This window comes from Mus pahari, chromosome 12 (assembly GCF_900095145.1).
Source record: "Mus pahari chromosome 12, PAHARI_EIJ_v1.1, whole genome shotgun sequence".
In the NCBI taxonomy this organism is placed as follows: Eukaryota; Metazoa; Chordata; class Mammalia; order Rodentia; family Muridae; genus Mus; species Mus pahari.
In genome coordinates, this window is record NC_034601.1 from 7,954,550 (window position 1) to 7,977,166 (window position 22,617).

Below are 22,617 nucleotides of genomic sequence, written 5' to 3' on the forward strand. Positions count from 1 at the left end.
GTGTACACTTGCTTAGTCACAGTGTTCACACATAATAAAGTGTACACTTGCTTAGTCACAGTGTTCACACATAATAAAGTGTACACTTGCTTAGTTGGAAGACATAAGATACTCACGGATAAAAATGTCCATAATGAATGTAATTGTAATTTTTGTAAGGTTTGCTTGGGATTTGGGTACAAAGACTCTGGTCTTAGAGAACACGTTATCTACTGCCCCATCTCTCTAGCCCACTCTAACAAATTCAATTAGCTCTGTACTGCTAAGTGGCAAATTACCGGAAACACGCAACTTAGGCCAGCACAAGGCTTTTGTCTCATAGTTCCCAGGTCGGGAATTAGGCTCTGCAATGCTCACACAGCCCCTCATAAGCTGTCCAACAGGGTGTTGTCCAGTTTGAAGGTGTTAGATGAAGACCATGTGAGTTTTCAGTAGCTGTGCTGCAGGAGCCATCCTTGGTTCTTTAAGAGCTCACGGCATGAGGACTTGTGTCATCAAAAGCATCAAAAGGGTCTCCTAGCAATGGTGTGTTACAACCATGCATGACTCAAACCCCTATCCTCCATCCCCGCCCAGCCATTGCACCTGGGGAGCTCTTTATCACGATGAAGTCACTAAGCTAGCCGACAACAAAGATGGGATCATAATCTCACAAACTAAGCATTCCAGGAGGCACAGACCCTAACATAAAGCCCTGGGCCAGGTAGGGGCACATACCTTAATTCCTGCACTGGATAAGGCATTCAAGGTCAGGCTCAGCTACATAGGGGGTTCAAGGTCAGCCTAAGCTATAAGGACACTATCTCCAAAACTAAAGAAAGCAAGCAACCAACCAAAACCCAGGCAAGCTTCAAGTTTGCTGCTGACTTTCTAGCACAGAGCACAGTTAAGCCCCTTTAGTTTGGCCCATCCACAGGAAGCTGGAAAGCTTAGCCACCGAGGCTACCAGAGGTATGAGAATATTTAAGAGTTAGCCGGCTTTTTATTCAACCAAAGTGATACTGAAAGCTAGCAAGTACTTTCAGGACTTGAGTTCAAGGTCACAGAGCTAATGCCTTCTGCCCATGAGCAGTTGAGTATCTGTGGCTGGAGAGATGCACAAATCTGGAAGGGGCTCCTGGCTGCCCCAAAATTGTTGATTTCCATATAGACATTTTTTTTTGTCTCCAAAAAGTTTTCCTGGAATGGAGAAACTCAGTAAATGAGATGGATGCATAAAAATAAATCTGGCAAGGTCCAGCACTTTCTCCTGGTCGTCTGTGATACCCACAGTCGCTGCCAACAGCATGGGGCTGACTCAAGGTACGGCTGCTGCCCAGACACCCAGCTTCTCCTCCAGACATGCCAAACTCATGGTCTGACTAGCAGATGTGCTCTGCTGGACCCACACACTGTTTACAAAATTTGAAATCTGTTGCCAACACTTAAATTGTGTGTGTGTGTGTGTGTGTGTGAGAGAGAGAGAGAGAGAGAGAGAGAGAGAGAGAGAGAGAAACAGAGAGAGACAGAGAGAGGCAGAGAGAGACAGAGAGAGAATTTAAAGATTATATATGTATGATTAAGAAATTATATATATATGTGTGTGTATATATATATATATATATATATATATATATATATGAATTTAAGAAAAAAATATATGGATTCAATTCTCTTGGAAAATCTGGCCTCACTGCTCATGAGACACCTGCCAAAGACTGGTTGTGGCTGTGTGATCTTTCTACATGCCCCTGAACATGCTCTAGCTCATACATGTCCAAGTCGCCATCCGGCTCCCTTCTATGGAAACTCTTCTGTTTTGCTCAATGTGGGGAGGAAGAGAACCAGAGATGGTACAAGGAGCAAAAGCAGGTGCAAGTGGCCTACTCCACCCACCACACACCCTGGCTTAGATGGGGTGAGCATACACAGAAGTCACACGCCAATGTCTCAAGATTGTCACCAATTTCTAAATCAAAACTTTTAATTTAAAAATATGTTTTAAAGAAAAAGCTTTGCTTTACCAATCTGATTCATCTGCCTCACGCAGAGTTACAAGACCTGGCAAAGTCTAATTTCTGCTGCCTGGTAAGAGGCTACCATGGCAAGCATCCTGCAAAATTGACAGATTAACAGTGGATCTTGGGTATAATAAGCCATGCACAGAAAGAGCCTCTGAGATTGTTTTCATCTGTTTAATAAAGTGCAAGGCAGCGTGACACCGGGTGAACCTTAAAAGTCTGTAGGAATTGCACACTGCCTCCCTGTTAAGCTTCCCTCTGAGACTGTTTATGTGCTAAATCCTGCTGAAAAATAGACATTCAAACTGCAATTCTCTTTATAGTTTGCACTTTCAGTATCACAAAGTGGATGTCTTCTTGGACCTGTGTCTGCTAATGTATTTCTTCTTGCTCACTTTCATTACCTTTTGGGCATATTTGTCAATTGTTAATGGAAGATGACTTTTAACATATACTGAAGATTAGAAACCTCATGGATCCTTTTGTTATGTCTGCTAGTCACTGACTACAGTAAATGCAATCCCCAAAGCAAATAAATCACTGTTCTTATTCCATCACTAGAAAAAGGCCAAGGTGTGTCACTGTATCTAAGTGTCTCATGCTATAACAATGTATCACAATACGCTACTTAGAAACATCCTTGAATAGCTGAAGGTAGAATAAACAGATCTCTTAATTTTCATAAAGGGGGAAAATCATACTTCCTGTCTTAGGGTTTCTATTGCTGAGAAGCACCATTACCACGGCAACTCTCATAAAGGAAAGCATCTAACTGGGGCTGGCTTAACGTTCAGAGGTATAAGTCCATTATCGGCACGGTGGGAAACACCAGGGCATGCTAGCAGACACAGTGCTGGAGAGGTACTAAGAGTTCTTATATGCTGATCCTCAGGCAGCAGGAAGACCCAGTGAGATCCAGGGCCTGGCTTGGGTATTTGAAACCTCTAAGAAACTCAAATTCCCTAGTGACACACTTCCTTCAACAAAGCCACACCTCATCCAACAAGGGCACACCTCCTTGTTGGGGCCATTTTTATGCAAACCAGCACACTTTCTAAATGGAGTTTGGTCACACAGGGCACACAAGACCCTAGCTGAGTAGTGTGTTTAAGAGGCCTCAGCAGGACTACCTCACATTATTACAGCATATAAAGATTTAAGAATCCAAGGTGTTGACCCCTGTCAATTTAGCAAACTCAAAATAACATGTGATTAGACAGCCAAAGAGTTAACTTTAAAATGAACAGAGCATAGTCGGTAGTTTTATTTTTCTGGGATTCAGTATCTTAGATCCAACATCTCTACAGTTCATGCATTTCATTCATAATTCATGCTTTCCATTTATTCTGGCTCTTTCCCCCAGTGCCTTAAGCTTTCTTTCTTTCTTTTTTTTTAAATTTATTAGATATGTTCTTCATTTACATTTCAAATGCTATCACCAAAGCCCTCTATACCCTCCCCCGTGCCCTGCTCCCCAACCCACCCACTCCCTCTTCCTGGCCCTGGCATTCCCCTGTACTGGGGCATATGATATTCGCAAGATCAAGGGCCTCTCCTCCCATTGATGGCTGACTAGGCCATCCTCTGCTACATATGCAACTAGAGACACAGCTCTGGGGGGTACTGGTTAGTTCATATTGTTGTTCCTCCTACAAGGTTGCAGACCCCTTTAGCTCCTTGGGTACTTTCTCTAGCTCCTTCATTAGGAGCCCTGTGTTCCATCCAATAGATGACTGTGACCATCCAGTTCTGTATTTGCCAGACATTGGCATAGCCTCACAAGAGAGAGCTATGTCAGGGTCCTGTCAGCAAAATCTTTCAGGCATATGCAATAGTGTCTGGGTTTGATGGTTGTATATGGGATGGATCCCCGGGTGGGGCAGTTAAAGACAAATGCTCCACTATGTTCATAGCAGCCTTATTTATAATAGCCAGAAGCTGGAAAGAACCCAGACAACAGAGGAATGGTACATTTACACAATGGAATACTACTCAGCTATTAAGAATGATGAATTCATGAAATTCTTAGTCAAATGGAAACATCTGGAGGATATCATCCTGAGTGAGGTAACCCAATCACAAAAGAACACACATGATATGCATTCACTGATAAGCGGATATTAGCCCGGAAACTTAGAATACCCAAGATACAATTTGTAAAACATGTGAAACTCAAGAAGAAGGAAGACCAAAGTATGGATACTCCTTCTTAGAGTCGGGAACAAAATACCATGGAAGGAGTTACAGAGACAAAGTTCAGAGCAGAGACAGAAGGAAAGGCCTCAAGCTTTCAATATCACAAAGTGAATATCTTTGGGGACCTGTTTCTGCTAATGTATTTCTTCCATCCCTCAGTCTACAGACCTTGAATTGAGATCATGTCTTTGAGTTCACACAGCCAACCAACTGCAACATTCCTTCTCTACATCACCTGCCCAGGCTGGTCCTGTCCTCTAAGGCCTTACAGAACAGCCATCGGGAAAGGTGGACAGAAAGAGGCTGTTATCCGATACCAAACAACAGAGTCCTGGGAGGGACAAACTCCTGGAAAAGGTAAGGTAAATGACTTTGCCTGGTAGCCTAGAATCTGAGTTTCAAGAGTTTATGCCCCGATCTGTTTCTATTCTTTACAAACTTAACACATTTAAGCTCCTCATTCTCTGGAGTTCAGTCTCCTCATCTGTTGACAATGAATAAAGGCAGCTCCTTATGAAGAGCTAGTTAACACGCAAAGCATTTGAATTAGGCTTAGAGCAAATGGTCTAGTGTGGGCTACCTGTAGACACCATGATCACCATCTGTCTCCTTGACTCTAGTCTTAGAAGAGACAAGACTCCTGTATGACTCAGAAACCAGCTGATGACATTTTAGAATAAGTATCTAATGTTTTGTCCCAACACCCTTACCTTTCCCATACCACAGATTCTGTGTTGGTTACAAAACAGCAAAGACAGGAAGGCCTTACGGCTGCCTGAAGGCTATTAGGCTAAAGAGCAAATGCCAGCGAAATACAATTTTTGTAGCTCTCCCCCCCCCCCCCCCCGGCAGCAATCTGCATGGTGAACTACAATCTAAATGTCTTCAGCAAATCACTTTTCTTCTTGAGGGACTAATCTTATTTTAGTGGGGGAAAAAGGCTGCTAAACAATATTCACTCCTCTGGGACTCTTTCTAGTCTAACAACAGCCTCACCATAAAATACCCAGGCTGTATAAGGCAGGTAGAATGCCTTCCAGGATGGCTGTTGAGGGCCCGGGGGTTGGGGGGTGGGGTGCGGCAGCTCTAAGGGTGCAGGGTTTCTGTTCAGGAAGGTAGGAATCTAAGGTGGCTGCAGGGACAGCTGCACCACTCTGTGCATGCGATAAAGGGCACAAACCACACACCTACAAAGGGTGAGCTGTACGGTATGCCAAAGGTAATTTTATAATGTCCTTCGGGGACTTCTCTCCCCACAGGATTAACCATTACAGCAATCTGCAGAATTGCCAAATTACTTGTCCCAAGTATCAGGGCAAATTTACCCACATTTTAGTTCAAATGCTCTAAAAACAAAACAATGATTTTGAGACACGAAGACGTCTGAGTCACAGCTTGGCTAGCGCACTTACCACCCGAAAGTGAAGACCTGCCGAACTCTTAGGAGGCAAGGCAGCAAACAGGCCAAGACTTCTTGGCCAGGTGGACTCTTAGCATTATTGGAGGGCAGTAAGACATTTCCAGGACTTTTTGGGGTGCCTGCTTTGGATAGCTGTTGGTTGGCCCCTGCCCATGCCCCTGTTTCCCCACCAAGATGCTTGCAGTTGCTGGCTCACTGGAGCTTGAGGGAGACCTGAAGTGGTGCCTCCTCTAGGCAGAGGTAGCCCTGAAGGCACCTGCCAGGCAAGAGTCCTTGAATACAGAAAGAAGTGAACAGTTCTTTCAGCTGATGGCACCTATCAGATGGGAAAGCTTCATCCTGCAATGCTTCTGAGAAGCACACACTGCATGGCTGTCCAGTGTGGGTGTGAGGAACGCTCACTAGTGGTTTGCCTAATACATTGGTTTCCGATTTCTTTTGTCCAGAGAAGGCACAGCATGTGGGGCAGAAACACATGCAGGGACCCATCTAGTTCTACACCATCACGTGACTCCTGAGTGGATTTGACCACCAGCCAATGTTCAGAAGTAGGAAAGACCACAGAATCCTAAAGAGAGTGCACTGAGATCTGCCCTAAGTGTAATCAAGGAAAAGGATGGGTTAAAACAAGTTATAAAAGATGAGAGCAACAGAGGATTCTTCAACTACAACCTTGAGATGGCACAGGGGAGAAAGACAGAGAAAAACCTAGTGAAGGCGGGTATGTGTGTGTGTGTGTGTGTGTGTGTGTGTGTGTGTGACAGATCCCAAACTTGTTTGAGGCAGTTTGTCTTGGGGGCTAGTGGGATAGCACCATGGGAAAGATCTACCCCCAGAATGTGGGAAGCCATGAATTTCACCTCAGTACTGCAAACAAATTCAACAAAACAACCCCCAACATCTCCACAGTGTCACTGAGGAAGTGGGAGGGGCAAGAGTGAGTGCATAAAGTTGCTGGAACTGGGTCACTCCCAGGTGACCTGGGGGTGGCAACTGGGTAGAAAAGCAGACAAAGTCAGTGTGCCCTCAAGGAGGAACGAACAAGACCAGGGATAATTTGAACAGAAAAGAGATAGACAACACAAAGACCACTAATGTCCCTCCGCTTCCAGTAAACAAATGAGCTGGAAAGCCCCAGAGAAAGAGCAGCTGGGCAGGTGAAAACCTTGCTCTGGACCAGGGTCACTTGGCAGCAAAGCTAAGGGACTTGTCATCAAAAGCCTATGGCCCTGTCCATTCAGTAGGGTAAAAACCTACACCATGAAATGCCTTGGTACCCCTAGGCACAGGAAGCCAGCACAAACCAAAGCCAGTGTATGACTGTCAGCTGTGCCTTCAGGCCATCCACCAAGCTCTGCACGCACTTTATAAATGAGGCCAGGTGGTATTGGGATGGAAAGAAATTCTTTTTTTCTTTTCTTAAAGAAGGCTGTGCAGAATGTGGTCATTTATTCCCTAGGTGTCTGACCTATCCGTACACCAAACTTGCCTGGGGGGGAGGGGCAGAAGCCAGGAGTTCCCAGGCGGCTGGGGACAGCCATTGCCCCGGCTCTGCATCAAGGCCCCTTTCTCACAAAAGCACATGGCAAATAAAATGTGGCAGGGCAGTGCATTGACATAAAAGTTATGTCAGCCTTCCCTGTAGGAAAATTCTACTCTGAACAGAAATCCAGGGGTGCCTGGAAGGCCTGGCCAGCACTATGGAAGCTTTCTGCAAACAACCATGTCATTCAGAGGTCAGCTGGTGGTCCAGCCGCTGCTGGCATTCCATGCTCCTGTATGACTCACACGTGTGCTCCAGGCCCTCAGTGGCTTGCTTGGCTCACCATGTGCTGCCTGTGACCCGTCCCCAGTCTGTTGGTGCTGCTGCTTACTTAGAAGTTGCCTGGTTCAATGACATGTGTGACACAGAAGAACATGGAGAGTTGATTCCAACTCTATGTGTGCTCTAATGAAGATGAAAGTTTGGGGGAGAGCCTCAATAAACGTGAGCTGGAAAATATAAAACACCATGAGATTGGGTGTTTGGAAGACAAATGTCAGAAAGGAAAAATAAAACCCTAAGAACTCCCCACACAGAGTGCTTCCCAACTGCTTTTTAATTGACTACATGTCTGTGGGGGTGCGCTGGGGGAATATGCGCAACTGGAAAAGATTCTTTCCTTGGTGCTTATATATATAAAAAAGTCACACCAGGTCTGTCTATACATGCAGGCCAAGACAGCTGCTTGGCTGACCTAAAAAAGATGGGTAATCAGTGTGTATTTATGGTCTTCATGAAGATGAAATGTTAAAAGCCACAGTGTATTCCTTCTGTTTTAAACTGTTTAACTATAGGTAGAAAAGACAGTAACAATGAGAGTTCCCTAATAATTAGAGCCTTCCTCTCTATCACACAGATTAATCCCCTCGAAGGGCTGGAAGGGAAGGTCAGTGGTTGAGTCTAACATGCCTGAGGAGCGGGTTCCATCCTCAGCCGTGTAAACTAATTTCTTTAACTTACTTTCTTGCTGGGGAGGGTACCCATGTGCCACAGCACACCTAAGGAGGTCAGAGGATGATTTTTACAAGTCAGTCCTTGCCTTGCACCTATTTCTGAGGCAGGGTCTCTTGCTTTTTCTCTGTGCTGTATATGTGGGAGTGCTGGGGTTACAGATGTCTACCACGATATCCAGCCTTTTGTCTGTCCCAGAGATGGAACTCCAGTCACCCGGCTTTCATGGTGAGTGCTTTTACCCAGTAAGACATCTCACTGGCTCTCTACGAACTTAAAAAAGAAAAGACTGCTTGTCCTAAATAAAAGTTCTTACCACAAAATATATTAAATATTGTCTTTGTGACCTGCAACTTAGGGAAAGAAATATTTTGTAGATGTGACATGATAAAAGAAAAAGCTGATCAACTACACTTCATCATAACCTAAAACCTGTTTTGAAGACAGTATCTGTACATCATACATTCAGTAAGAAAGGAGCCTGGTCCAGAAATAAGAACTCTTTCGGCTCCATTATTAAGAAACAAACAACCCCACAATTTTAAAATAGCTTATGTTCTTTTTGTTGTTGTTGTTTTTTGCTTTTTGTTTTTTGAGACAGGGTTTCTCTGTGTAGCCCTGACTGTCCTGGAACTCACTCTGTAGACCAGGCTGGCCTCGAACTCAGAAATCTGCCTGCCTCTGGGTCCCGAGTGCTGGGATTAAAGGTGTGTGCCACCAATGCCCGGCTGCTGCTAATGATCTAAGTATTTTTTCTGAGGTCTACCAGTGACCATTAAGTACATAAAAACTCAACACTGTTGCAGGAAATCAACTTCATTGGATTTAGTGAATTACTGTGGAAACACTTCTGGGTGTGTCTAGGAGGGTATTTACAGAAAGGTTTTACTGATGAGGGAAGACTAACCCAGAATACAGACGACACCACTCAATGCACTGAACTGAAGAAGGGGAAGAGACTCTATCTAGTTCAGCATTCATTGTCCATCTCTCTCAGCTTCCTGAATATGGGTGCAATACACCGGCTGCCTTGCCCTCAGCCACCACAGCTGGGATCCCCTCTGTCACCATGCCCCTGCCGTGAAGAACTATACCTCTGACTGTGAGCCAAAAGAAACCCCTCTTCCTACTTACTCACAGGCACTGCTGCTCAGGGGGTAAAATAGCAGCACAGCTACTACATGACCCAGAAATTCCAAACCTACAAAAAAATTTAAAGACTTGTTCTGTTCATAGTAGCTACTCACTTAAACAGTGTCTTAATGAATAATGCCCATCAATATAAAAAGAATCCAGATATGTATCAATGAGTGGACACACAAATTTGGCTATTCCCACAATAAATGGAGTGCAGTAAAGGGGCAAAGTCCTAGCTACTTGCTACAGTGCAGATGAATTCTGAAGCATTCTGAGGTGAAGCCAATCGGGAAAGGGCTACCTATGACTCCATTCACAGGAAATGTCCAAATAAGACTTATCTGCGCCAGGCGTGGTGGCGCACGCCTTTAATCCCAGCACTCGGGACCCAGAGGAAGGCGGATTTCTGAGTTCAAGGCCAGCCTGGTCTACAGAGTGAGTTCCAGGACAGCCAGGGCTATACAGAGAAACCCTGTCTCGAAAAACCAAAAAACAAACAAACAAACAAAAGACTTATCTGCACAGGAATGTAGTGGCACACGTGACAAGTAGGAGTAGGGACACTTCCAGACTGCAGGTGGACAGAATATTGCCTTAAAGTACTGCATGCCTGCATCACTCTGGAACATTATTGAAAACAAGCTGTAAGTGAAATAGGAAAGAATGTTACAGTAAATAAGTTCCTAATGAAATGTTTAAACGTAGAAACCCAGCCAGGTTCTGGTGGTACCCAGCAGTCATGCAGGCACTAAGGAGACTGAGGCAGGAGGCTCATTAGGTCCAGACCAGCCTCAGCTAGAGCCTATCTCAAATAAACTCATTTAAACATTAGGGTTTTTTTTTAAGTGTGCCCTTTTTAAACGTGTAAATGTGCACTGTTGACCAGATCCCTTAGCTGGTAATTACAATGAGGAACATTCCTCTTTACTCACAGGGACTATCATGAGGGAATGATAGTCCCTGTGGCCAATTGAATTTAGCTCAGTTATTTGATCAAAGCAAAACAAAGCAAAAATGACTGTGAGTAGGCAGCTCTTAGAGCCAGCACTGAGAGCTCCAGCACTGGCCAAGCAGCACTGAAGTGAGTAACACAAGAAACAATTTAACTGGCTACAGTCACTTAGTCGATCAACAGTCACTGAGCTCCAGCTTCCCTGGTTAATATATATTGCTCAGTTATCACCACAGGGTCTTCCACAACCAACCAGAGCTCAGCTACTGGGATTAAACTTGGCATCGATTTAGGCTGTTGGGCCAAATCTGTCCACTCCCACGGCTTCTATTGAACAGATCCCTGTTCAAATAAGAAAGAACTAATTTGTCCTAAATGAAAAGGCACAACTGAAGCGCTCACCTCATCTCCTGCCCTGTTACAACTGTTTAAACTTGATTATTTCTACTGAGAATCCAGTTACTCTCACCAGTGAGAGGATTTACAGGGAAAACTGAGAAATGTTCAGAATTAACAAAAACCATCAGTTCCTACAAGGCAGCTGCAGAGGTGTAAAACGTTTAGAGAAACATCTTTTATTATTATTTCTGTATGTGTTTCCCTGTGTGAGTACACACCACATGTGTGTGGGTCCTGTGAAGAGAGTGTCAGATCCCCTTGATCTACAGTCACAAGTGGTTGTAAGCCACCTGATTTGGATTCTAGGAATTGAAGCCAGGTCCTCCAGTAGAGTAGAAGTGTTCTTAACTGCTGAGCTTCTCCAGTTCCCCAAGCAATTCTTTAAAGAAAGCTATTCAAGAAGGAAGAAATATCCCGATAGGATGAAATAAGAACAAATAAGTTTAGGGCCTTAGAACAATTAAATTCAATTTTATTATTTTGTTGGGTTACAGATGCCATGGGACTTACCTAGAGGTGAGAGGACAACCTATGGCAGTTAGTTGTCTAACATGTGGGCTCCCGTAATCAAAGTCAGATTGTCAGCCTTGGTGGCAAACACCTTTACCCTCTGAGCCATGGCACCAGCCCTCAAATACAATTTTAAAACGCCCCTTTGTCCTGTGATTTCTCCCTTTCAGAATTCCTTCAGAACAGATGTGGCAAACCTCTGAGAAGGAAGTTACATGCTAGATGAAAAAGAATCTTAATTAGGCTATGTGTCAAGGAACTATAATTATCAATTTGCCTAATTAAAATGAGTATCTGAACACGCCTTAAGAATGTGAGCGCTCATCAGCAGAGCAGAGCAGATTATGTTAACAAGGAATGGATGGCTGAAACTGAGACTCACGTTTCAAACTCCTGGAGAAATTGAGACTCTGTCGCTAAAGGTATCAAATCTGGTTGGGACAAGTAGCTAATCCCTGGGGATGAGTGCAGTGTAAACCTGGGACAGCTGCTTGAGTTAACTGAACTCTTTTGAAGGAGGGGTGAGAACTGTCTCTACAGACTTAGGCTCTACTTCTCACCGTAACTGGACTGCCCTGGGGGCTTCTGTAAGTACAACTATGTATATTTCTGTGGCATCTGACACAATGTCCCCCCACACTCACACCTAAGTCTTCCTGCCAAGCTTTGGTGCCAAGGCTGGCTGCTGGTTTTCCCATAATTTCTGACTTTCTGTTTTTTGACTCTTCGCTATATGCTGCCCTCATTTGAACAGAAACACACGCTAAGGAACACAGTACAGACAATGCACAGGAACCATCCACAATGGTCCATTGTTCCCCTTCAGAATAATGTCTCCAAATCTTAAGGCAGCACTGCCTACTCCCACTGTGTGGCACACATCCCTACCTCCCTAAATGACCAGTGCTCAGGATTCCAGATGGCATCTCAAATCCATTTCATATAGTTGGTTCTATTCCTTATTCTGATGTCAGTCAATGTTCTCCCCCCTCATCAAGCATGGACAGTACACACAAACCCAACTCCTCTCACTGCGATGGCCTTTGGGTGCCAAGGATTCCTACTTCTGTGCCATGGCTCCACGCCTAGATTTGGAATCTGAGGTCTGGGAATTTGTCACCCTTTTCTTCTCTATTCTTCCCAGCTTACTAGAGAGTGTAAATGAAACATGGTATTTCTCAGGCTGGAGAGAAGCCGACAGCAGGAAACTTTTCCAGTCTGCTAGAGGGAACAAATAGTTACACACACACCTTTTTTTTTTTTTTTTTTTTTTTTTTTTTTTTTTTTTTTTTTTTTTTTAACTTTTTTTTTTTTTTTTTTTTTTTTTTTTTTTTTTTTTTTTTTTTTTTTTTGGTTTTTCGAGACAGGGTTTCTCTGTGTAGCCCTTGCTGTCCTGGAACTCACTCTGTAGACCAGGCTGGCCTTGAACTCAGAAATCCGCCTGCCTCTGCCTCCCAAGTGCTGGGATTAAAGGTGTGCACCACCACTTCTGGAAGGTAATGTAGTTATGCCTGGTAAATCTGGGGATGATTATACTCTAAAAACGCACATCCCTGCTCCTGAAGAAATTCTCCAGTGTGTTTATAGAAGACAGTTGTACAAAAAGGACTTACTACAATACTGTTTACAAGAATGAAAAGCACGTAACTAAATGGTCATTGTATCAGTCAGGACCAAGGAAGGAACAGTAAATATACTAAATAAAAAAATTCCCGAGTCATTTTTCAAAGGGATTATCTGGGATGGGATGAATATAAAGGGACTATGAGGAACATTTTAGCAGCTGAAAGATAGAGCCACTGTCACTCAGATACCTCCATCTGGGAATAGAGTCTAAGAATATAAAGACTGTTGGGAGAAGCAGGGCCTTCTGGGGAGGAATACAGCCTACAAAGGGGAACTCTGGAAGGGCATCAAGTGCAGGAATAAACATTATGGTGTTTGTTTCTCCTCCCCCTAATCTCCTATGAAAGCTTCCTGTTGGCTGTCTTCTTGCCCAGCTCTCCTGCCAATCCAAGGATCAGGACAAAGAGTTCATTCCTGCAAGCCCATGGCAGTCGCTCCTAGAGCACTGTGGCAAAGAGAAATCTGGAGAAACAAAGACAAGACAGCCACCAAGCTGGTGAGAACTCAGCACATCCATTAACAAAACATGCAGCACGGATGCTCAATCAGTGGGATACTGTTCAGAAGGGAGTAAGGAGAAGTACTTAGAATAGGATGCATCTCAAAAACATATAGGCTAGAGAAACACAAAAAACCTAAAACACATTAAAATTTGTAGAAAAATGGCAACACAGCAGACTGGACTTCCCCCAGTCCACCATCAGTGAATTTTTGGCTGTGCACACCTGTGCAGAACCTTGAATTGCAAGGAGAGAAAAGAAACAAAGGCCTAGCCTAGAACTGTAGGATTGATCTTCTTTGGCTAAGCTAGGCAGAGGTAAGTCTGAGGAAATGAACCTGAAAATAGGATGTGAAGGCTGAGAAGGTGCCAGACTTCCAAGTGCCACCAGGTGAGCAGAGAAGAGCGGGTGCCAAGGCCCGCCCTCCCGGCTTTGGAACGGGCCTGATTCTTTTTTTCAGAGCAGTTCAGGCAAATTAGAGGCTGGATAACAAGAAAGGCAAGCGTTCCTGTGATTCTAAGCCAAGTGCCGGAGAAGAATCAACCCCAAAGATCCAAAGTTAACACAGGGAAACAGGAACCAATCAGGTATCCTCTTGAGTAGCTCAAGGCCCAACATTTGCTTAACACCCAGCATGTGCCCCACACCCTCGGTTACAGAAATACTCTGATGTGTTAACAACGCTCCCTTTGAGGCAAGACAGGGTCAGATTATCTAAGCCCAACGTCCAAGAACGCTACCAGGACCAGAATGCCTTTCCCCTCTACGGTTACAGCAAACCGCTGGATATAAAATACAATCTCGCTACAAGTGACAGCCTCTGACACACCCGGCGCTTGTCAGCTGCCATGCAGAAGCCTGCAGTGGTCCGGGTTTACAGACGAGGACGACAGAGGACAGCCCCGCAGCAGAGCTCAAGCTGTCATTCACTTCTCTGCCATCTCCGCCCCGCTTCTGTTTCGTTTGTTTGCTTTAGTTTAGTTTAGTTTAGTTTAGTTTAGTTTAGTTTAGTTTAGTTTAGTTTAGTTTAGTTTAGTTTGTGGTTTGCAAGGTCAAGTCAAGGCCAGCGAAGCACCCAGCACCGCCAGGGAGGAACAACTCCGACAACGGTCCCCGGTGCCGCGTGCAACCCACGAAGGGGTCCGGATGGAAGTGAGCGCCCGCGACCGGAAGGTTCCCCTCGCGGAGGGTTCTGCAGCGCTGGAGTCCCCCTCCCTTTCCCAGGCGAAGAGCCAAGCAGGAGTACCTGAGGAGAACGCGTCCAGGGTCCTGCCCCGGGCTCTGTGGAAAACATCCGCCGCCCCCGCAGCGGACATGGCGAGCGACTGGCCTTGCCTGGGCACGTTCTGTGGGAGGAGAGAGCGACGCCACACCACGCGGCAGCCCTGCCTGGAACAGCTTCTGGAACCTGTCCTCCTGGAGGGTTGGGCGGGCCTGGGCGGGGCGGGCCGGGGCGGGGCCGCTCCGGGTGCTGCTAGTGCTGCCTGGGCAGACCCAGGAGTTTGCCACCTCTCTGGGATCCACCCGGGGTCAAGGTCCCACTTGCACTGGAACAGACTGGGTGTTGGTGCTTTGAGGCCTGGAGTTGTCTTATGTAACACGCATCGGGCCGCTTCATAATTTGGGATTTCAGGTTAACAAGAATAGAAAAGAAAAGAAAAAGTTTAGCATATATCATGCAGTATTTGGGAGATACTTAAGCAGTTATTTTTTAAAAAAATATTGTTTATCTGAAATTCCATTTCAACTTGATGTCCTAAGTTTTATGTTGCAACCCTTCCAAACTGCCTACCGTAACCTCAAGAGTCTTTAAGGCGTCTTGACCGCCTGGACATTGCAGCTGTGCAACAGGCATTGCCCTAAGTACTTTGTGTTTTTCTTGTTACATCATTGGCTGCTCTTGTCACATGGGGAAACTGACACTCAGAGAGAGAGACACAACTCCTGAAAGCTAAGAGCTGCAGGTGAGTAAGACAAAATCTATCCAACTCAAAAGCCATTACACTGGACTACAACCCTCACACTTGGTAGCAATCCAGATTTCAAGGTGGAAAATGTTGACTTCAGATCTCCAAAAAGAGGATACATTTATTAAGCACTACGGGGGAATTTCTAGGATCTGCCAAGTTGCTAAATTTTCTTCTCAACAAGTGTAAGCCTGAAATGTTTGTGTGGTTAACAGAGCTGGGACGATGTCCCATGACCTTGAACTAGAGTCAGATATAAGTCCTAGCAATTTAGAACAGAAATACAAATGAGCTTGTGTCTCAGCTACTTGGGTTTATCCTAATACTACCATTTACTGTATGTATGATCTTAAAAATTAGTTTCTCTGCATCTCAGTTTCCCTACCTCTCAAATGAGAACAATAACAATACCTAGGGTTATTGGGTTGGTGAGAAAGTTAGATGATGTTGTAATTTGCACATAAGATGTCTCCCATAGGCTCATGTTGGAAGTTGTCCCCAGCTAGTTGTGAATGAAAGAAAAAGAAATAAAAAGGAAGGGAAAGGATATGATTTTCCCTAGGTATGGTGGAGGAGAAAGTTTATTTGTGGGAGAGTGTAGCCAGAAGCTGAGACATCTGTGAAAATCTAACACTGGGCTGAGTGGGAAGACTGGAAGGGGAAAGGAGGACGAAGAGAACCAGGTGCAGCAGCCAGGAGGCCAAAGGTACAAAAAGGCTGGGTAACCAAAATGTCTGCACTATATAGGGAAGAGCCTCTGGGGGAAGGGCAGCCCAGCCTCTAGGCTGGGGTGTTCAGGGTAAAGGGTGGGGTATGTCAGCCATACCCTACATCAGATAGGAACTGAGGCTGCTGGGAGAGCCAGGGGGCCAGGTCCACTTTGATGTGCTAAACTGGCACCTCAGCCATGTCTTGGGTTTGAAACTTAACAAATGGCAGTGGTTTTGGAGGTTCGGAGAACTTTAGAAGGCAATTCCAGGTTGAAGAATAAAGGTCTTTGGAAGGTGTGTCTTGGAGATAACCTTGTTCCTAAACACTTCCTGCAACAGTGTGCCCCTTGTCCTCATTGAGGTGAGAACCTCCTCTGCCACACATCTTTGTGATGTTTGGCCAAGTACATGTGCAAGCATCTGCAACATAAACACCTTTCTCTGATACGTTGTTTCTGCCATAGGAGAGAGCAAAGTAACAAGAGTTGATGGATTTGTATGCCAAACTGCTTAAAGTAACAGTTGCAATGGCAAGCAGTAAGTAGCCATGGTATATTAGCCATGGTGATTATTAATCATCACGCCTCTATTTCACATATACAACCTGGACATAAGGAGGGATCTGACGAAATGGGCAGAATGAGAGTGAATGGCTGAGAGTCAAAGCCCTGATGCTTCCGAGGGCCCCAGCCTTAGCCTACATCTCAGGCAGTAATTTTTGTAACCACAAGTCTCTCAACTCATTAAATATGTGGATCTAGTTCTTCCTTTGCACAGCTCATTTGAAATATGGTCTTCTAAAAAGAAAACTGTTGGCTGGTGAAATGGCTCAGTGGGTAAGAGCACCCGACTGCTCTTCCGAAGGTCCCGAGTTCAAATCCCAGAAACCACATGTGGCTCACAACCATCCGTAACAAGATCTGACTCCCTCTTCTGGAGTGTCTGAAGACAGATACAGTGTACTTACATATAATAAAAGAAAACTGTTACCAGGAGTGGGGTGGGAGGGTAGATTTTAGAAGGGTGACAGTCACTAGCTGGACTTATTGGGGAATGGACTTTCCTGTCCTCAGAATGTAGTTTGGGTAGCAGTGGTGCCAGCTCTTCCTTGGGGTTCCTGTGGCTAGAGCGAAATGAAACATTCTAGATTGCAGATTGATGTATGGAAAAGTGCCTTGTCTAAGGTCAGCAGTGTTCTTGGTGAGGCTCTGTGATGTTATGTCACTTTAGTGGGATATAGGGCCAGGTCAAGCTTTACTCTGATTACTTCTGAATCGATGATTTTCCACGAGTTTTTTATTTCCACTTTTACTTTCCACAGTGTGGCGGACCTTGTATTAGTTACTGTCTTAGTCAGTGTTCTATTGCTATGAAGAGACACCATTGCCACAGCAACTCTTACAAAGAAAAGCATTTAATAGGGACTTGCTTACAGTCTCAGAAGTTTAGTCCATTATCTTCATGGCAATGATCATAGCAGCACACAGGCAGACATGGTGCTGGTAAAGTAGCTGAGAGTCCTATATCCAGTTGTGTAGGCAGCAGGAAGAGAGAAAGACACTGGGACTGCCTTGAGCTTTTGGAACCCCAGAGCCCACCCTCGTTGACACACTTCTCCGCCATCACTACACCTACTCTAACAAGGTTATACCTCATAATTGCTGTCAAATAGTGTCACTTTCTGATGACCAAGCATTCAGATATGTGAGCCTCTGGGGGTCATTCCCATTCAAGTCAGCACAGTTACTTTTCTCCTTGCTCTGACAAGGACTGGATGTGATAGTTTGGATAAGAAATGTCTCCCATAAAGCATTTGAATACTTGGTCCCCAATTGATGGCGCTGTTTGGGAGGCTTAGGATATGCAGCCTTGTTCAAGGAAGTATGCCACTGGAGATGGCCTTAGAGAATTTAAAGACTTGCATTATTCTGGGGTTGATATGCTTCCTGCTTGCCATTCCAGATGTGAGCTCACAGCTGTTCCTGCCATGGTGCCTGCTGCCTGCTGCTGTGATGTCCCATGGGAATTATGAGCTCAGATAATTTCTTTCTTCTATAAGTTGCTCCTGGTCATGGTGTTTTATCACAACAGAAAAGTGACTAATACACCAGACGAGAAGCAATTTAAATTTTAAAACTGTATGTTTGACTTACAATTTGAGGCAGGGAAGGCATGGCTGCAGGAGGTGAGGCAGCTGGCCACAGCATCTGCAGTCAGGAAGCAGAGAGGGGTGAGTGTTTGTCCTCCTCATTCAGTCGAAGCCCTGGATGACCATGTGCAGCATTCGCTCAGTTCTGCCTTCTCACCTCAGATAACATCTCATCAGAGAACCCCTCACAGACATGCCCAGATGCTGGTCCAGCATGGCTGCATAAGGGGATGTGTGACACAATTCCTGCCCCTACAACAACGCCAGGGCAGATGGTTGCTATTGCCCTGAAGCTGATGTGCTGTCTCTTCTGTTTTACACTCCATCTCTCTTTCTGGGCAATATACTTCCCTCATTACTCAGAGCTAATGACTCCATAATAAATGAACAGATGTGGATCTCAGAAGTGAGGAATGGAGGTGGTCATGAGGCTGTGGAGGATGAGGAACAGACCTTCCTCTTGGCCTTTAGGGCCATGGGAAAGGATCTAGACAACATAACCACACAGGCCATAAAAACCTACATGGTCCTTTGTAGAAATTGCTCATTTAGAGACTTGGCCTTGAACTTGAAATTATGAGGAGATGCCTGAACATTCTGGTCCAATGACTGTTGCATTAATTAGCCAGGGTGTATTTGAGGACATCAAGGACAGAGAGCTAAAATGTTCTCAAGAAGAAAAGACATGGATAGGAAAAGAAGGAAGCTATAGATGATATAGCAGTGATGATGGGTTTAATCTTAAAGGAGGAAGGCGTGTATGTGATCTAGAAAGGAATAGTCTTAGGAGTGTGCACGAGGCCATGGAGTTGCCAGGATGAAAAAAACCAAGATTAGAGAATTAAAAGATGATGTACTTTGTTCTCCTAGCTATTTGAAGGATTGAAGATGACAATGCCTACTTTACTTGCATAAATTTTAACATTTTGTAAGAAATTACTTTAACCTTAGTAGTCTGTTAGCTTTGTGTTCTTACATGAAAATAGTTACTAAAGACTGCTGTTTGCTGTACCAGGAAACTGTAAAAGGTGTGCCCAGCTACTCATGAAGACAGACCATAAAAATCATAAAGAAATGTGCTTTTGCTTTGTGTTTAGTTTCTGTCTTAAGGAGTCAGAGGTTAGAACTAATGATCCTGGATTCATAGAATTTATGTAATTTAAGAATTAAAAAAAGTTTTAACAATGTTCACAGCCTTGATGATCTTGCTTTAATAAATAAAACACTGTTCAGGCTGTCTGGTCCAGAGAAGGCAAAGAAAGAAAGAAAGAAAGAAAGAAAGAAAGAAAGAAAGAAAGAAAGAAAGAAAGAAAGAAAGAAAGAAAGAAAGAAAGAAAGAAAGAAAGAGAAAAGGAAGAAGGAAAAAAGAATGATGAAAAGAAGGAAAAAGAGGGAGAAAGGAGAAAAGGAAGAATGACGAGAGTCCCCGGGAACAGAGAGAGCACCTGAACTGACAGTTGCATCCACTACTGACTCAGTCTTTATTGAACCAGAGCCACTCCCATTCCCGCTTTCTTGGGACCCTCCTCATGCTGAGGCTGGACCTCCACACCCAGTCGCTTCTTTCCGACACAATTCTGAATTCTATGAATCTGGCAATCAGTATCAACCATCATAGGTCTCATTCAGTAGGCTGAAGGGTTGGATGGAGAAGAGGCTGACCTGGGCAACAGGACCTCAGTCCAGCCTCAGCCTGTGAACTGAGTCGGAGTCACTGCTCATCCTGTAGTCTTCCGCGCTTGTCCCGGGGTCCTCAGCCTGCCAGTTCACACTGTCCATTTTAGACCTGCTAGCTTCCAGAATCACATGGGCAATTTCCTTCAAATAAGCCATTCTATGGATATAGGCATGTGCTATTGATTCTGTTGCTTTCAGTACTGACCATAAGAGAGTTTTCTTCTAAAATGTCCAAATCCCAGAGTTGGTGGCATAGTTCAAGGTGGTGTTGTCTGGAATGAAGGACAACATTCTCATGGAAAATTGAATGCAAGTGTGCCTCTTCAGTGCCCTGGGTACAAATGTCTCTCACCTTTACTCAGTCCTGACTTGCACATGGGGGCGTTTGTGGCCAGGGCAAGAGGGGAGTCTAGAAAAGGCACAGGGTTTTCACTTTTGCAAATTTGGTCTCTGCCATGTTTGTGTGTGCACGTGTGTATATTCCTGTTTGTGTTCATGTACATGAATGTGTTTGCATGTGTGGCCAGAGGACAACAGTTGTGTCATTCCTCGGGGACTGTCCCAGTCTTTTTTTTTTTTTTTTAAAGACTGGGTCTTTCACTGGTCTGGAGCTCATCAAGTAGGCTATGCTATCTGTCTAGGGAATTCACCTGTCTTTGGTTCTTCAGTACACATAGCACTAGGCCAGCATTATTTCTATGCCTGTTCTGGGATTGAATTCGGAGTTTCATGCTTGTAAAGCAATTCCTTAAGCCATTTTCTCAGCCCCTGATGTTTATTTTTTGTTATTGTTGTTTGTTTGTTTGTTTGTTTTGCTATGTGAATGTTTTGAGGGAAAAGCAAACTGGTAGGTTTTTTTAGAACTGGAAATGCCTTTGTTCATGAAAGCAGAAGCACCAACAACAAGATGAGAACTCGTTGTTTAGTTTGGCTTTGCTGTTTTGAGATCTCAGTGTGAGGCATGGGCTGGCCCTTCTATCCCCTCTTCTCCAGAGTGCTAAGATTACAGGCATATGCCACCATGCCTGGCATACTTTTAGTGTATCATTTCAGTGATAATGTTAATGGATTGATAGTAATATCACTTTTCCTCTTGTTAGATAAATATTTGAGAACTTCCAAGCTAGACCTGTACTCTTCAGCAGTAATGTAAGTTCCTGTCCTTGCACCATTTAGAATCTCTATAACCCTCTTCAGTGATTGTTAGCTTACCAGTTATTTGTTATAGGAAATAAAACTATTTTAGGTGTCATAGTATTTGAGTTTTCTTTATGAGTGCCTACTAAGATATTTTATGCATATTTTCTCATTTTATTGCCAAAACGAAATAAATTTTCATTCCTTTTTAAAGTTGAGTTCACAGAGCTGGAAGTAATTTAGCTGGTGTCAGCCATCATTCCCAAGATGGCAGTGCTGAAAGCCCTCTTCCTGTTTCCTGACCTTTGGTGTCAGTTTCCACACTGCCACTCTTTAAAATCTTTCCAGGTTAGCTCCTTTTCTTGTCTACATTTTAATAGTTTCCAGAGTTCAATTAATCCTCCTCTCTCAGCCTCCCAAGCACTAGGAATACAGGCATTTATCACCCATGCCATAATGAGTTTTTAAAGTCTTGTCTTTGTGAATGTGTCCATTTGACATCCCTGTTTAATTATCAAACAGCAGTTGTCTTGCTTCTGGGCTGCAGAGTCACAGAACCTGAAGTTCAGATCACATGACCACATTTACTCTTCTTGCTGTAGGCACTGTGAATGGAGACAAGGTCATTAATTACACAGAGTTCTGTTTATCTCACCTGTAAACTAGCGCTTGTTGTGTTTAAGTACAGAGTTGCTTGGAGGATGTGGTGACATGGTGTATTTAAGACATGTATCATTATATATAGTAATTGTTCAATAAATGGTTTGTTGTGGTTGCTGATCTGAAAGTCACCAATGGCCTTTTAGCAGGGCACAATCTGCAGGCCCCTTGGGCAGAGAGGCAGGCAGGATGCTGACCTTTTTCATCCAGTAGCTTGAATTTAATCAGTCCATGTGGGTTTCCATTCATCCACCTATCTCCACTTCTAGCTCTGCACTGTGCAACACTCCCTGGTAGATTATCTTCTAAGGATAACCACAAGGGCTTCTGGATACTTCCTAATCTTTTTTTAAACCATAAGTAGTAACTGCATCCACCTAAGGTACATCTTAGTATTTTTACACTTACTGAGTTTGGTGATAATAAAAGTCCTGCCTCCTTCCTCAGTGAGAAAAAAGGAAAAGACGTTTTCACCTTAAACCAGTCCACTCAATTCATGTACATGTCATATGTATAGTTTCAGCTCTTCGTAGGGATACAAGCTCCCAGGGAGCTTAGAACATAGTAAGAATCGGGAACAGACCACCACAACACTAAAAGCCCTTAGTCAATACGGGAGAAATCAAATGGAGTGTTTTTCTTCATTAAACTTACTGATGTTTACCACCCTGAGGCAGAGAGCAATGCCTGCCTCAAAGGTCATCAATTCCATTGTAAGGACCCCAGTGAGAATAATTTAACTAAACTCAAGTCAAGAAATTATTTTAAAGTTATTAATAGGTTCAGAGACTTTGAAGGGGACACAAATAAACACCTAACCACAAGGGCAGAATAAATCCCTCACTGAACTCCAAGAGAACACAAATATCCTAATGAATATAAGAAAGATATGCACAAAGAATAAACAGGCTGAGAAAGAAATTAGGGAAACAACACCCTTCATAATAGCCACAAACAATATAAAGAATCTTGGTGTAACTCTAACCAAACAAGTGAAAGGTCTCTATGACAAGAACGTCAAGTCTCTGAAGAAAGAAATAGAAGAAGATCGAAGAAGATGGAAAGATCTCCCATGCTTGTGGA

General features: G+C 44.1%; 1 protein-coding gene across 1 annotated transcript in view; it reads right to left on the reverse strand.

Moving 5' to 3' along the window:
• Cpped1 (calcineurin like phosphoesterase domain containing 1) overlaps window positions 1–14,632 on the reverse strand; it is a 100,351-nt gene extending 85,719 nt beyond the window's left edge. Inside the window, exon 1 of the mRNA XM_021209491.1 lies at window positions 14,481–14,632. Coding sequence (XP_021065150.1) covers window positions 14,481–14,550 — 70 coding nt within the window. The 5' untranslated portion in view covers window positions 14,551–14,632. The remainder of the gene's footprint in view (window positions 1–14,480) is intronic.
• Between the last annotated feature and the right edge of the window lie 7,985 nt (window positions 14,633–22,617).